The sequence below is a fragment of the Podarcis liolepis genome (genome assembly GCF_965112155.1).
Source record: "Podarcis liolepis genome assembly, chromosome: 1".
Taxonomy (NCBI): Eukaryota; Metazoa; Chordata; class Lepidosauria; order Squamata; family Lacertidae; genus Podarcis; species Podarcis liolepis.
In genome coordinates, this window is record NC_139554.1 from 121,390,388 (window position 1) to 121,404,553 (window position 14,166).

Consider the following 14,166-nt stretch of genomic DNA (forward strand, 5'->3'; position numbering starts at 1 on the left):
GGGTTCGTTGAGAATGTAATAACAATAAATAAAACCATCTGTGCCACAAGAACTCTAGTAACAGTAGATGGAGATAGAGTCCTTGCTGAATCATGAAGAATACAAATCCTTACCAAGTGTAATACAGCCCTCCACATATCTCCAGAAACAAACCAGCTCTTCATCATTAGGCTGGAGTTTGACAAAAATGCAGAGGATCAGTTCGTCTGAACAATACAGGGCGGTACAAAAGCAACTATCCAACACGCCTAACTGCAATGTGGCAAGTGATGTCAGCAGGTTCCAGTGGTGGAAAAATAGAATTAATAAAAGCATTCCTACCTCCATCCCCAGATCCAGAGCCTGCATCTGTAAGAGGGAGAGAAAAAAAGGGGTTGTTGTTATATAGATGTATGAATACCGGGATAATTTGTATGTATGTGCAACCACATCCTGCTTAGTTAAAATGCAATGTAGCAAATTGTGCTTTTTTATGCCGTTCCTCTGTCAATTAGAGAGATCTATGCTAAATGTTTCATGTGAACTTTCTGTTTGATGCTGGGAAGTTCCTTTTAAGATTCTACAGGTGTTCCTCTTCTAAATCCTCGGTTTACTGCACCAAGGCTGGCAACGTTACTGTGTTTCCTGACAAATTTTCCATTTTCTTCCATAAAGTATTTGTCGGATGGGCGCTCTGTTTTTATTTTTCGAACGTAAGCTTTTGAAAGAAAGGAGAACCGAATCTACATTTGGCTGTGAGAGTCACGGGGTATGTTCCACACCAGGGGTCCACTGTCCCTCAGATCTTGTGAGGGGCCAGACTATATTTTTTTGGGGGGGGGGGAATGAATGAATTTCTATGCCCCAGAAACAACCCAGAGATGCATTTTAAATAAAAGCACACCTTCTACTCATGTAAAAACACCAGGCAGGCCCCACAAATAACCCAAAGATGCATTTTAAATAAAAGGACACATTCTACTCATGTAAAAACACGCTGATTCCCAGACTGTTTGTGGGCTGGATTTAGAAGGCGATTGGGCCAGATCTGGCCCCCGGGCCTTGGTTTGCCTACCCATGTTCCACACAACCCATGGGTGAGATCTCTATCCCTGCTCCCTCACAGACCCCATGCAGTCAGGCCCTGACCATCTAAAATCTCCCTGTGCTGCCATGAAACTGGTCTCAGCAACCACAGCCGTTTCTGAAGTGATGAGGCAGCAGCATCTACAGCTGGACCTGACCAGGATGTTCTATGTCTGCTTCAAACAACAATGAAGGAGCACTAGATCATTTTGCTGCCTGATCCACTGCTGGAAGGTTCCGTTGTTGTTTTTTAAATAGCACAGCATATGCTTGTTCTCGGCATTTATATACCACCCAATTAACCATGTCCTCTGGGCAATTCGCAAATTAAAACCAATAAAATACAAAATACAATCAATGGGCAACTAAAACGCTCATTAAGCGTTTGGTACGTTTCCACATCAGTAAGCCTGGTCACCAAGGAGGTTTAAATTCCAAAATAATATTCCAAAATGCCAGAGTCAAATCTCCTGCTTGGACTACTGCAACCTGCTCTATGTGGGGCTACCTTTGAAGGTGACCTGGAAACTACAACTAATCCAGAATGTGTCAGATGGACTGCTGACTGGGTGTGGCCGCTGAGACCACATAACACTGGTCTTGAAAGACCTACATTAGCTCCTAGGACATTTCTGAGCACAATTCAAAGTGTTGGTGTTGACCTTGAAAGCCCTAAATGGCCTCGGCCCAGTATACCTGAAGGAGCGTCTCCACCCCCATTGTTCAACCTGGACACTGAGGTCCAGCTCTGAGGGCCTTCTGGCAATTCCCTCCTTGCGAGAAGCAAAATTATAGTGAACCAGGCAGAGGGCCTTCTCGGTAGTGGCGCTCGCCCTGTGGAATGCCCTCCCATCAGATGTCAAGGAAATAAACAACTATGTGACGTTTAGAAGACATCTGAAGGCAGCCCTGTTTAGGTTTTTAATGACTGATGTTTTAATGTATTTTTAATCTTTGGTTGGAAGCCACCCAGAGTGGCTGGGGAAACCCACCCAGATGGGTGGGATATAAATATTATTATTATTATTATTATTATTATTATTATTATTATTATTATTATTATTACCAGATCCTGGCAAATTGATACTATAGGATTGGTACAAGAGAAGTGACATGTATAGCTCTGAGTCAGAGTTTCTGCCTTTTCTCAGGTTCAGTCCTTGACATCTGCAGGTCAGGCTGAGAGATGCTGAAAACCTGGACAGCTGCTGCCATTCAGCGCAGACCTGTGGTCTTAGCAGCCGGAGGGGGCATGTGTGTGCGCTGGGAGGGGGGTGGACCTCGAGGGTGGCCACACCAGCCCCAGCCCTCACCACCGACTGAGCCGTGGCAGTCTGAGCCATTGGCAAGTTGTGGGATGTGAAACACAAGAGCAGTCAAGTACAACATCCCTAGAGTGGACATAAAAGGGGATGTCTGGACCAGCCAATCAGAACCTGTTTCTCTTAGGCTGTGACAGACTTCCTCTGCATGTGACTAGAGTCAGGCGTGACCTCACCTACCCAGGTAACAAAAGAACAGGACTGGTCACCCATTTCTCTCTCTCTCTCTGACCACATTCATCGAAGAAGCAACATCTGCTTAGCCTAAGATGCTCTCTTGGCTTGCAGCCAAGAGAGGACAAAGGAGCTGTCTCCTTCTGGGATAGTTTACAGGTGTATATTACTTTTGTAACATAAGTCTGCCTTCTGGGATCCAATTGTGAACAGAATGTGCGAGTAAACTCTTTTTACACTTTTATAGAAGCCTGTATTGTGTCTATCTTTTTATGAGGGACTAAGTGGGGAATTGGGACGCGGGTGGCGCTGTGGGTTAAACCACAGAGCCTAGGACTTGCTGATCGGAAGGTCAGCGATTCGAATCCCCGCGACATGGTGAGCTCCCGTTGCTCAGTCCCTGCTCCTGCCAACCTAGCAGTTCGAAAGCACATCAAGTGCAAGTAGATAAATAGGTATCGCTCTGGCGGGAAGGTAAACGGCGATTCCGTGCACTCCTCCGGTTTGTCAGAAGCGGCTTAGTCATGCTGGCCACATGACCTGGAAGCTGTACGCTGGCTCCCTTGGCCAATAAAGCGAGATGAGCAGCGCAACCCTAGAGTTGGCCACAACTGGACCTAATGGTCAGGGGTCCCTTTACCTTTAAATGGGGAATTACCAAAAGGAAAACGTACAGTGGTGCCTCGCAAGACGAAAAGAATCCGTTCTGTGATTCTCTTCATCTAGCGGTTTTTTCGTCTTGCGAAGCAAGCCCATTGATGGATTAGCGGATTAGCGCTATTAGCGCTATTAGCGGCTTTTAGAGGCTTTTAGCGGCTTATCGGCTTATCGGATCAGCTGATAAGCGGCTTAGCGGCTTAGAAAAAGGGGGGGAAGAAAAAAAACCCCGCAGGAACTCGCAAGACATTTTCGTCTTGCGAAGCAAGCCCATAGGAGATTCGTTTTGCGAAGCACCTCCAAAATGGAAAACTCTTTCGTCTAGTGAGTTTTCCGTCTTGCGAGGCATTCGTCTTGCGGGGCACCACTATATTTTAGAGGCTTTAGTGAGCCTGAGCAAATGCATTCGCTGTGCAAATTTAAAAAGGGGAATGTTACTGTGCTAAATTGTATAACTTGTTCACACAAGTTGGAAAGGGGAGGGAGAAAGAGGCTCGCTGTGGCCCGACGGGGAGGGCAAAGCTGTGGACTGTGGCACCCCATTCCTGAAGGAGGCAGCTGCCAGGACATTTCACCTCTCCTTGGTGGGTGGCAGCAGCAGCACTGTTGCCCTCACCCTTGCTCTTGTCCAGCCCAGGGGTGGGACATATACAAGCATCCCTTCTCTGGTATTGGCTTGGCTTGCCTCCTCATGGCTCCAGCTTTGATAAGGGGACCAGGTTACACCCCCCCTCATGCCCAATCAAAAATTTGCGCCTGGGGCCACGACTCCCCTGGGCCTTCCCATCCTATACCCCCGGGATTGACAGCCCTGAGCAAGATAGACCAGCTCCCCCTGCTACCAAAGACTCTGGGCAAAAGGCAATCAGTTAATATCTATGCTTGGATGCCTAGTCAATAAAAGCACTTGCTTAAGTAGCCCTGTAATTAAACTTGAAAACTACATTGAAAATTACTTGGAGACATATAGCTCCAAAGGAAATTCCAGCTGCTGTTGCATATGTGCTTGCCCGGGAGTAAGTCCCGTTGAAATCAACGGCGCTTACTTCTGAGTAGCCAGGTATCGGACCGCGCTGCTACTCTTTAAAAGGTGCATCTGAACAAAAAGCAGGCAAAGCTGCCGCAGAGGGAGAGATTCGGTTCGCAAAGGCTCCTCAGTGTCACAGGCAGTTAGGAAGGGAAACGGAGAGCTTGCAAAATACAAGATTGGGATTCTGCTTGAATGCTGAGAGTCAGAATCCCAATTTATCTACAGTCAGATCTGGTTAATCTAGATCAGTTTGCAAACCTCCATCATCATTTCGATTTTCTTTTTAAATCTTCATTTTAAATGAAGCCGTGATGCTCTTCAAATTGCAATTGTGGCTTGCAATTAAAAACAAAACAGAAACCCGGTGTGTGTCTAAACAAAAGATGAGCCTGCAAACAATTTCTTTCTTTCTTTTGCACAATTGCTTGCTTTGCAGATAAGTAAGCCTCAGAAATTGGACTCTCGCTTTTCCCCCCCATATTATCGCAAACTGCAAAAGGCAAATGGGGCCTCTCGTGCGACTCTGTCCTGCTTTCCCTGATGACAAACAAGATTATCTTCCCTCACACACACATTCCTCTGAGCCAAAAGGTCTCTAGGATAAACCCTCCTATTCATTATTTTGCCGCATAAGGAAAGTAAGTATTAACTTTTGTAGCGGGCCTTTCTCGCTCTCTGCGGGGCTCTCTGAAACGCCACAAAATTGCAAGAGCCATACAGATCTAACACCATGAGACAAGATGGCTATCACACCGTAGTGAGAGAGCTTCTGCTCGTGATGACTTCTTACTCCTATCCTTCCGGCTACTTTAAGAACATTATTTGACCACTTAACACCATCTTGCAAGTCCCCCATTCCTTCTCTTATGGTCCCTTTAGGGCAGGGCTTCCCAAACTTGGGTCTCCAGCTATTTTTGGACTACAATTCCCATCATCCCTGACCACTGGTCCTGCTGGCAGGGGATGACATTGGCAGCACTGCAATTTACGTGGGTGGTTCCAGGGCAGCTTGCAAGGCTGGGGCTACCAGCAGAGCCAATCTGCATCTGTACCCTTCCAGGTAAACTGAGGCAACACCATTCAATTGCCAAATATATATTGGATGAGAGCTAACATGGCATGAGTGGGTGTCCACTCACACAACTGGGCTTCTCCCCTCCAACCCATCACACACACACCGAAAATCTACTTTGCAGCAAATATGCAAGTGGCTAGAGGTCCATTGTTCAAGCAGATTTCCTGTGACGGCCTGGGAATCTGATTCAGAGGCTGAACTGGAGGAATCCCAGCCTGCTCAGGAGTCCCTGCCTCCAGGGCCGCCTGAGCCGGGGCAGGGGCTTGAATCTGAAGGGCCTCCACCTGTGCCGGATCCTCAGAAGCAGACACCAGCTGAATCTGCTCTGGCTCCGGCGGTGATGGAGGACCCATTGCCTACAGGTGCTCCTCTCCCAGCCCTGTCAGGGGAAGGTGAGCCTCCCCCTGGGTCCAGTAACCCTCCAGCCTCTCCTGAGCTGCAGAGGCTCAGGGCAGAGAGGCGGAGGGAACTAAGTTCTCTCAGGAGGAGTGCTCGCCTCCAGGCCAGGAGAGGCGAGTCACCTGTGGGCTGGGACCGCCCCAGGCCTCAGAGGAGATAAAGGCCAGTCAGCCCAGTCCCAGGTTGCGGGAGCAACATCGTTGGAAACCTGTTCCTGCCAGCACCCTGACCTGCTCTTCTGGAGTTCCTGACCACGCCCGGCTCCTTGCCTTGGACCCCGCTTCACCCTTGACGGACAGCCTCCAGACCCTCAACCCAGGACCGGACTCAGACCACGCCACACGGTAACCCCCCCCCCAGGACCAGCACATTTCCATTGCACAAGCAGGCAGATATCATGGGCTGTTTTCTATTGGGTAGTGTGACTCTCGCTCTTCCTCATTGGTCATGTGTCAGAAGTAGTGGCAAAGCTTCATGCTCTGGCACTGGGGGGCAGAGGGCAGGCGGGGGTGGGGCTGGCATGTGTCCCGGGGCGGGGGGCACGTCTTGGGGGTGGGGCACCCAGAGCGGGCGGGGGGCAGCTGTGTTGGCACCCTGGGGGCCGCGCTGCTGGGGGCGGTGTGCTCCCCCCCACTCCTCTTCCTCCGCCAGTGGTCAGAAGCAGGTCAGAACACCCCGAAAACTCATCTTGCAGGCCACACATTCTAGGGTTGCCATATTTTGAAGAGCAAAAAAGGGGACACATTTGCCAACTTCTACTTTTAACATTGCTACGATGACTCTACCCATGAAAAAGAGGACACGTCCAGAGAAAAGAGGACATATGGCAACCCTAAAATGAAAACATAGTTCCCAGGTTCCGAAATGGTTTGCTGCAAGGCGGAAACAACAACAAAACCCCAACTGTAGCTGTCATTACATGTTGTGCCAAGCTTTCAATTACTGGAATGAATCAGTCAGCAATGCAAAACAACTGTTTGAGACGACACACAGCCTATTAGATTTGGCTTAAGATAATATGCCATACAGAGCCTGCTAGACCTACCAGTGGCACACGATCCTTCTGACGCCACAAGGATTTCGCTTTGCTGCTTGCAGGCAGCCTGTCTCAAGTAGCACTCGTTCTGATAGGTGTCGCCGTTGGAGCCGCACACAGGCACAAAGTCACTGTTACACTGATGAGCAGAAAAAGACAGAATGAAACAAGTTTAGGGTTGCGTTATAACCATCATCATCATCATCATCATCATCTATTACTTATACCCCACCCATCTGGCTGTGTTTCCCCAGTCACTCTGGGCAGCTTCCAACAGGATATTAAAAACACAATAAAACATCAAACATTTAAAAACCTCCCTAAACAGGGCTGCCTTCAGATGTCTTTTAAAAGTCAGATAGCTGTTTGTTTCCTTGACATCTGATGGGAGGGTGTTCCACAGGGAGGGTGCCACTACCAAGAAGGCCCTCTGCCTGGTTCCCTGTAACCTCACTTCTCACAATGAGGGAACCGCCAGAAGGTCCTCGGTGTTGGACCTCAGTGTCCGGGCTGAATGATGGGGGTGGAGACGCTCCTTCAGGTATACTGGGCCGAGGCCATTTAGACTGAGTTTTAAAGGTCAGCACCAACACTTTGAATTGTGCTCGGAAACGTACTGGGAGCCAATGTAGGTCTTTCAGGACTGGTGTTATATGGTCTCGGCGGCCACTCCCAGTCACCAGTCTTGCTGCCGCATTCTGGATTAGTTGTAGTTTCCAGATCACCTTCAAAGGTAGCCGTAGAGCACATTGCAGTAGTCCAAACGGGAGATAACTAAAGCATGCACCACTCTGGTGAGACAGTCTGCTGGCAGGAAGTGTCTCAGCTTGCATGCCAGATGGAGCTGGTAGACGGTTGCACTGGACACAGAAATGACGTGTGCCTCCATGGACAGCTGTGAGTCCAAAATGACTCCCAGGCTGTTCACCTGGTCCTTTAGGGGCACTGTTACGCCATTCAGGAAGTCCTCTACACCAGCCCACCATGTTAATTTCATCTGTGTATCTTGTCCCTCTAATAAGCCCCAAAGTGATTTCTAGGGTTGCCATACATCCAGGGAAACCCAGACAAGTCCTCTTTTGTGGGGCCAACATACCCATCTGGGAGGATTTTTCACATTTTAAAGGAAATGTCTTGGGTGGATGTTTGTTGGATTCACCTTGCATGCCTCTACCCCTGTCTCAGACTGGCAGCAGCTTGGGCTGCCCTCTTTTTTTGCTTTTCAAGATATGGCAACCCTAGATTTACAAGCAAGTAAAACTGAGACATCACCTTGCCAACAAAGGTCCGTATAGTAAAAGCTATGGTTTTCCCAGAAGCAATGTATGGAAGTGAGAGCTGGACCATAAAGAAGGCTGATCGCCGAAGAATGGATGCTTTTGAATTATGGTGCTGGAGGAGACTCTTGAGAGTCCCATGGACTGCAAGAAGAGCAAACCTATCCATTCTGAAGGAAATCAGCCTTGAGTGCTCACTGGAAGGACAAATCCTGAAGCTGAGGCTCCAGTACTTTGGCCACCTCATGAGAAGAGAAGACTCCCTGGAAAAGACCCTGGTGTTGGGAAAGATGGAGGGCACAAGGAGAAGGGGGCGACAGAGGACGAGATGGTTGGATTGTGTTCTCAAAGCTACCAGCATGCGTTTGACCAAACTGTGGGAGGCAGTGGAAGACAGAAGTGCCTGGCCTGCTCTGGTCCATGGGGTCACAAAGAGTCAGACACAACTAAACAACAACAACAAAACTGCAAGAATAAATTGGCAAAAAGCATATTAGAAACAGATGGAACAATAGATCATTGATGGCACCTAAAAAACTGTTGGGATACTGTTGGGGAGACGGGGGCATTTTGTAGGCCCCCAGCTGGCTCCAGCCACCGGCCAGCAGCCGGACAAACTCCGGTTCTCAGAACAGCATCAAAACTGTGACTCAAGCCTCAGATACCTTTAGAGACTTAGCACGCTCTAGTCAGCAGAGTGAATAACTTCTCACAGTGGAAGTGGCGGACAGAGACATGCGTAAGCATTATTTACAGGTGTTTATTCAGCATAGTTCAGGAACGAAGGAAAAAAACATGTCTGCCTCCTTTCGTGTCCAAGTACACAGCAGCATAGCAAAAGCAATATACAAACGGAAGTTCCCAGCAGGCTGTGCTGGAAGTAAACAGGCATGTGACACACAACAGTCATGCCTGTTCCTTTTAAGGTGGAATGGAACTATATCCTAACAAGAACCCCCCAAAAGCAAAAATGAGGACAAGGTTGGCACCAGGTGAGCCTCCTTGGAAAGAGAATTTCATAAACGGGGAGATACTGCAGAGAAGACCTGTTCTGCCATCACCACAAGAGATCCCAGAGGGTGGCAACATGAGAATGGGTCTTTTCTGTGTTGGCTCTCCATTTGTGAAATGCCCTCCCCAGAGAAACTCACCTGGTGCCTACATGACATACTTTTAGGCGCCCATTGAAAACATTTCTCTTCAACAAAGTTATCTACTGATTAACATTCTATGGCTTTTAAAAATGTATTTGTGAAAGAGGGGTTGTTAGTTTGTTTTATTACGTATTTTGTATTTTATTTTTGTATTTTTGTTGTTGTGAACCATTCTGGAATCTTCAGATGAATAATAAAATTAATAAATCATCATCATATCAAGTTTTATTAAAACAGACCCAATACAAATTAGAAGAGAGAATAAGGCCTATCACAATGGTTCCTTATTGCCTGTTTGACCGATTCCAAACTGGGGAGACACACAGAAGAATGGCTAGGCTGGATGTGCTCCACATGCTGCCACAGGAAAATTACCAAAATACATAGCATAGAACACACTTAAAAACTCTTCTCTGGGGCTTATATCTCAGTTTATTTAAACTTGACTTAGAACTGTGGTTTAAGATCCCGATTTACAAATTGGCATTAATATATAGTTCTCCACTGTGGCTGTAATGACTAACCGTGTTTTAATTAAACCAGGTTGTAAATACCGAGGAAGAAGGAGGAATGACCACACAGTCCCATCTCTTATTTCCAGCTGCTGAACTATAATTTGGCAAGCTGGGAACCATAGCTGTCAACGTTTTCCTTTTTTTAAAGGGAAATTCCCTTATTCCGAACAGGATTCCTAGCAAGAAAAGGGAAAAGTTGACAGCTATGCTGGGAATGCAGCACCCAAACAAGGCCATTGAGTAGAACTGAGTGGAAAGAGGGCAGATAAGGGACTTGGGAACACAAATTTCCAGGATGCAAACTGGCAGCCCTATTGAAAAAGGGCCATGTGACCCCAAATTTTGTTGTTGTTGTTGTTGTTTAGTCGTTTAGTCGTGTCCGACTCTTCATGACCCCATGGACCAGAGCACGTCAGGCACTCCTGTCTTCCACTGCCTCCCGCAGTTTGGTCAAACTCATGTTAGTAGCTTCGAGAACACTGTCCAACCATCTCGTCCTCTGTTGTCACCTTCTCCTTGTGCCCCCCATCTTTCCCAACATCAGGGTCTTTTCCAGGGAGTCTTCTCTTCTCATGAGGTGGCCAAAGTATGGGAGCCCCAGCTTCAGGATCTGTCCTTCCAGTGAGCACTCAGGGCTGATTTCTTTAAGAATGGATAGGTTTGATCTTCTTGCAGTCCATGGGACTCTCAAGAGTCTCCTCCAGCACCATAATTCAAAAGCATCCATTCTTCGGTGATCAGCCTTCTTTATGGTCCAGCTCTCACTTCCATACATCGCTACTGGGAAAACCATAGCTTTAACTATACGGACCTTTGTTGGCAAGGTGATGTCTCTGCTTTTTAAGATGCTGTCTAGTTTTGTCATTGCTTTTCTCCCAAGAAGCAGGCGTCTTTTAATTTCGTGGCTGCTGTCACCATCTGCAGTGATCATGGAGCCCAAGAAAGTAAAATCTCTCACTGCCTCCATTTCTTCCCCTTCTATTTGCTTAGGGTGAGCAAACCTGTCAATTTTGGTTTCTCGTTTTTTGAATCTTTAATTCAGCTCTCCACATCAGTTTGTAAGTGTGTTCTTTTGAACCCTCGTGGAAATTCAACAGCCCTGTAGTGCAAATTACTCCTACTAAACACTTTCTTGTATGCAATTTTGCACAACAGACACATTTTTTTATTTTTTGCAGAGCAGTTTTCCCAAATATAATGCATTTTTCTATGTTAGTTCCACCAATCTACCCTAGCATATCCATCAATAGGAGTATAGCATCTAGATCAAGGGAAGTAATAGTGCCACTGTATTCTGCTCTGGTCAGACCTCACCTGGAGTACTGTGTCCAGTTCTGGGCACCACAGTTCAAGAAGGACACTGACAAACTGGAACGAGTCCAGAGGAGGGAAACCAAAATAGTCAAAGGCCTGGAAACGATGCCTTATGAGGAACGGCTAAGGGAGCTGGGCATGTTTAGCCTGGAGAAGAGGAGGTTAAGGGGCGATATGATAGCCATGTTCAAATATATAAAATGATGCCATATAGAGGAGGGAGAAAGGTTGTTTTCTGCTGCTCCAGAGAAGCGGACACGGAGCAATGGATCCAAACTACAAGAAAGAAGATTCCACCTAAACATTAGGAAGAACTTCCTGACAGTAAGAGCTGTTCGACAGTGGAATTTGCTGCCAAGGATTGTGGTGGAGTCTCCTTCTTTGGAGGTCTTTAAGCAGAGGCTTGACAACCATATGTCAGGAGTGCTCTGATGGTGTTTCCTGCTTGGCAGGGGGTTGGACTCGATGGCCCTTGTGGTCTATTCCAACTCTATGATTCTATGAAAATTCAGAGAAGTGCAAATTTGAAAGGGTGGCTGCGTTTAAGTTCACATATGGTTTCAGAAAGTGGGAACTGGGTAGGTTCAGCTTTAAATGTGAACTTCTTCCCCCACCCCAACCCTAAACATACTGCAGGGAAGGATATAGAAATGGCAAGCGATTGCGACAATGATGTGTGCAATTTGGGACTTCCTAAAAATATGTTACTAGGGTTGCCATACAGTGGTACCTCGGATTAAGAACTAAATTCGTTCCAGAGGTCCTTTCTTAACCTGAAACTGTTCTTAACCTGAGGTACCACTTTAGCTAATGGGGCCTCCCACTGCGGCTGCTGCGCGATTTCTGTTCTCATCCTGAGGTAAATTTCTTAACCTGAGGTACTATTTCTGAGTTAGCAGAGTCTGTAACCTGAAGCGTCTGTAACCCGAGGCACCACTGTATTTCAAACAGTTAAAATCTGAACAGAAAACTTATTCAGCATTTTTTTTTGGGGGGGGGCAAAGCTGTTGAGCTTTTTTAGCAAAATCGTGAAAAAAAATATGCCAGTTTTGAGCTATTTTTATGGGAGATAGGATTTTCCCAGACATTTGTCCAATTTCTGCCAGGACACTACGGTGGTACCTTGGGTTACATACGCTTCAGGTTACACACTCCGCTAACCCAGAAATAGTGCTTCAGGTTAAGAACTTTGCTTCACGATAAGAACAGAAATCGTGCTCCGGCAGCGTGGCAGCAGCAGCAGCAGCAGCAGGCGGCCCCATTAGCTAAAGTGGTGCTTCAGGTTAAGAACAGCTTCAGGTTAAGAATGGACCTCTGGAACGAATTAAGTACTTAACCTGAGGTACCACTGTACTGCCAACTGCAGCATTCTGGGAAATTCTGGGTGTCTGGCAACCCCAATTTTCCCCTTATATGCAGCATTGTGACTCAGTGCAGCTGACTTGACCCTCTTTCTTAGCTTCCACACAGAGCCAGATGTATTAAGTCCATTGTTATTCATATCATAGCAAAGCCACGTGGATCTGAACAGAGCACCTGCAGTCAATGATTAATCCACATTGCATCAGCCCACCTGAAATTCCAGCTAAGCCATAGTTCCACTGTAATCTATCAGTCTTCTCTTCCTCTGTCAGAAGAAAAGGACAGCTTCGCCCCCCACCCACTTCCACCCCTTGTTCACTTTAATAAAAATAATTCCATTTTGTAATGAAAATTAAGCAACCTACAGGGTGCAGTTATCACAAGATAATCACACTCGGCGGCATTAGAGATACTTGGCTGTGCCCCATACCTGATAATTATGCCAGGGATGTGATTATCTCATGATTACTGTACTCCTGATATGCCTCATTGTTTAATTAGAACAAATGTAATGATCAAGATTATTATTTACAAATGATCACCTCTGCTTAAAAACCAGTAAAAAAAAAAAGTCACACTGCCAATTAGCTCTTCTGTCTTGAAATATCTCACGATATGCTAATGCACATGACACACCAGAGGAAACGGAGATCTATAAAGATGACAAACTTCAAAACATGCCTCAGCAATGGACAGTTGTTTTTGTGTTGATTAACATGTTGGGTGAGATACAAAGGTTTAGCTTGATCGGACATTACGCACAGACACGAGGCCAGGGAAGTGATGATTACTTGGCCAAACTGAAATGTCACTTTGCCCAAGAGAGGAAGCATCTTCCACTTGCCAAAATGTTAATCAGACTCACCAGCGCTTCTTTGACTTTCACAATCACGCCTCCAATATTCCTTTCTCCAAACAGACTGAGCCCTTCCACGGAGACTGAAGGCTGTTTCTGCTGAGCCAGTTGTTTTCGGAAAGAGTCTATGTTGATGTGTCTGCTTAAACACCCCTGATCTAATGTGATGGCCTCCAGCTGTTGTTGGATTCCAATTTCCATCAGCCCAAACCAGGAGTTGTGGATGGCCACAGGTGTCCCATCCTTGCTTTAGAATGACCTTTGTGACCTAGTGGGGTGTAGTGGTTTGAACCAAAACTGGGAAGACCCAAGTTCAAATCCCTATGTAGATATGAGGCTTTGCTGGGTGACCTTGGGCCAAACTCTCAGCTTAACCTACTTTACAGAATTGTTGTGAGGATAAAATTAGTAGCGGGGGAGAACACAGTGTGGTACCTATTTATCTACTCGCACTGGTGTGCTTTCAAACTGCTAGGTTGGCAGGAGCTGGGACAGAGCAATGGGAGCTCATCCCGTCGTGGGGATTCGAACCGCCGACCTTCTGATCGGCAAGCCCAAGAGACTCAGTGGTTTAGACCACAGCACCACCTGCGTCCCACTGGGCCAATCTCTCAGCTTAACCTATTTTACAGAGTTGTTGTGAGGATAAAATGGGGAGCAGGGGAGAACACAGTGCGTAGCCTAGAGTTGCCTCTAGGAAACGAGGGATCTATTAATGTAACAAACCAATATGCTTTAATGCCAACCACTGAAACACTGCAAAGAATGTTATAGAGAGAATGCTCAGTTCATGTGTGGCCATAGTTGGGCATCACTACTGCTATGTGTGAACACGAGATCTTTCTGGGAAGGTTGGTAGCTCTTACCAAGTTTTCCCATTAAGGAGCCCCTAAGCTGCTTCCAAGAGACCCTCCCCTCCTCCAGGGCTCC

The 14,166-nt window shown here is 46.8% G+C and overlaps 1 protein-coding gene across 1 annotated transcript in view; it reads right to left on the reverse strand.

The window, feature by feature from the left end:
- Positions 1-227: 227 nt before the first annotated feature.
- Positions 228-14,166, reverse strand: part of LOC310690998 (tomoregulin-2-like) — a 39,834-nt gene continuing 25,895 nt past the window's right edge. The window contains exons 3-4 of the mRNA XM_083470560.1: positions 6,768-6,897; positions 228-348 (exon numbers count right to left, since the gene is read on the reverse strand). Coding sequence (XP_083326686.1) covers positions 236-348; positions 6,768-6,897 — 243 coding nt within the window. The 3' untranslated portion in view covers positions 228-235. The remainder of the gene's footprint in view (positions 349-6,767; positions 6,898-14,166) is intronic.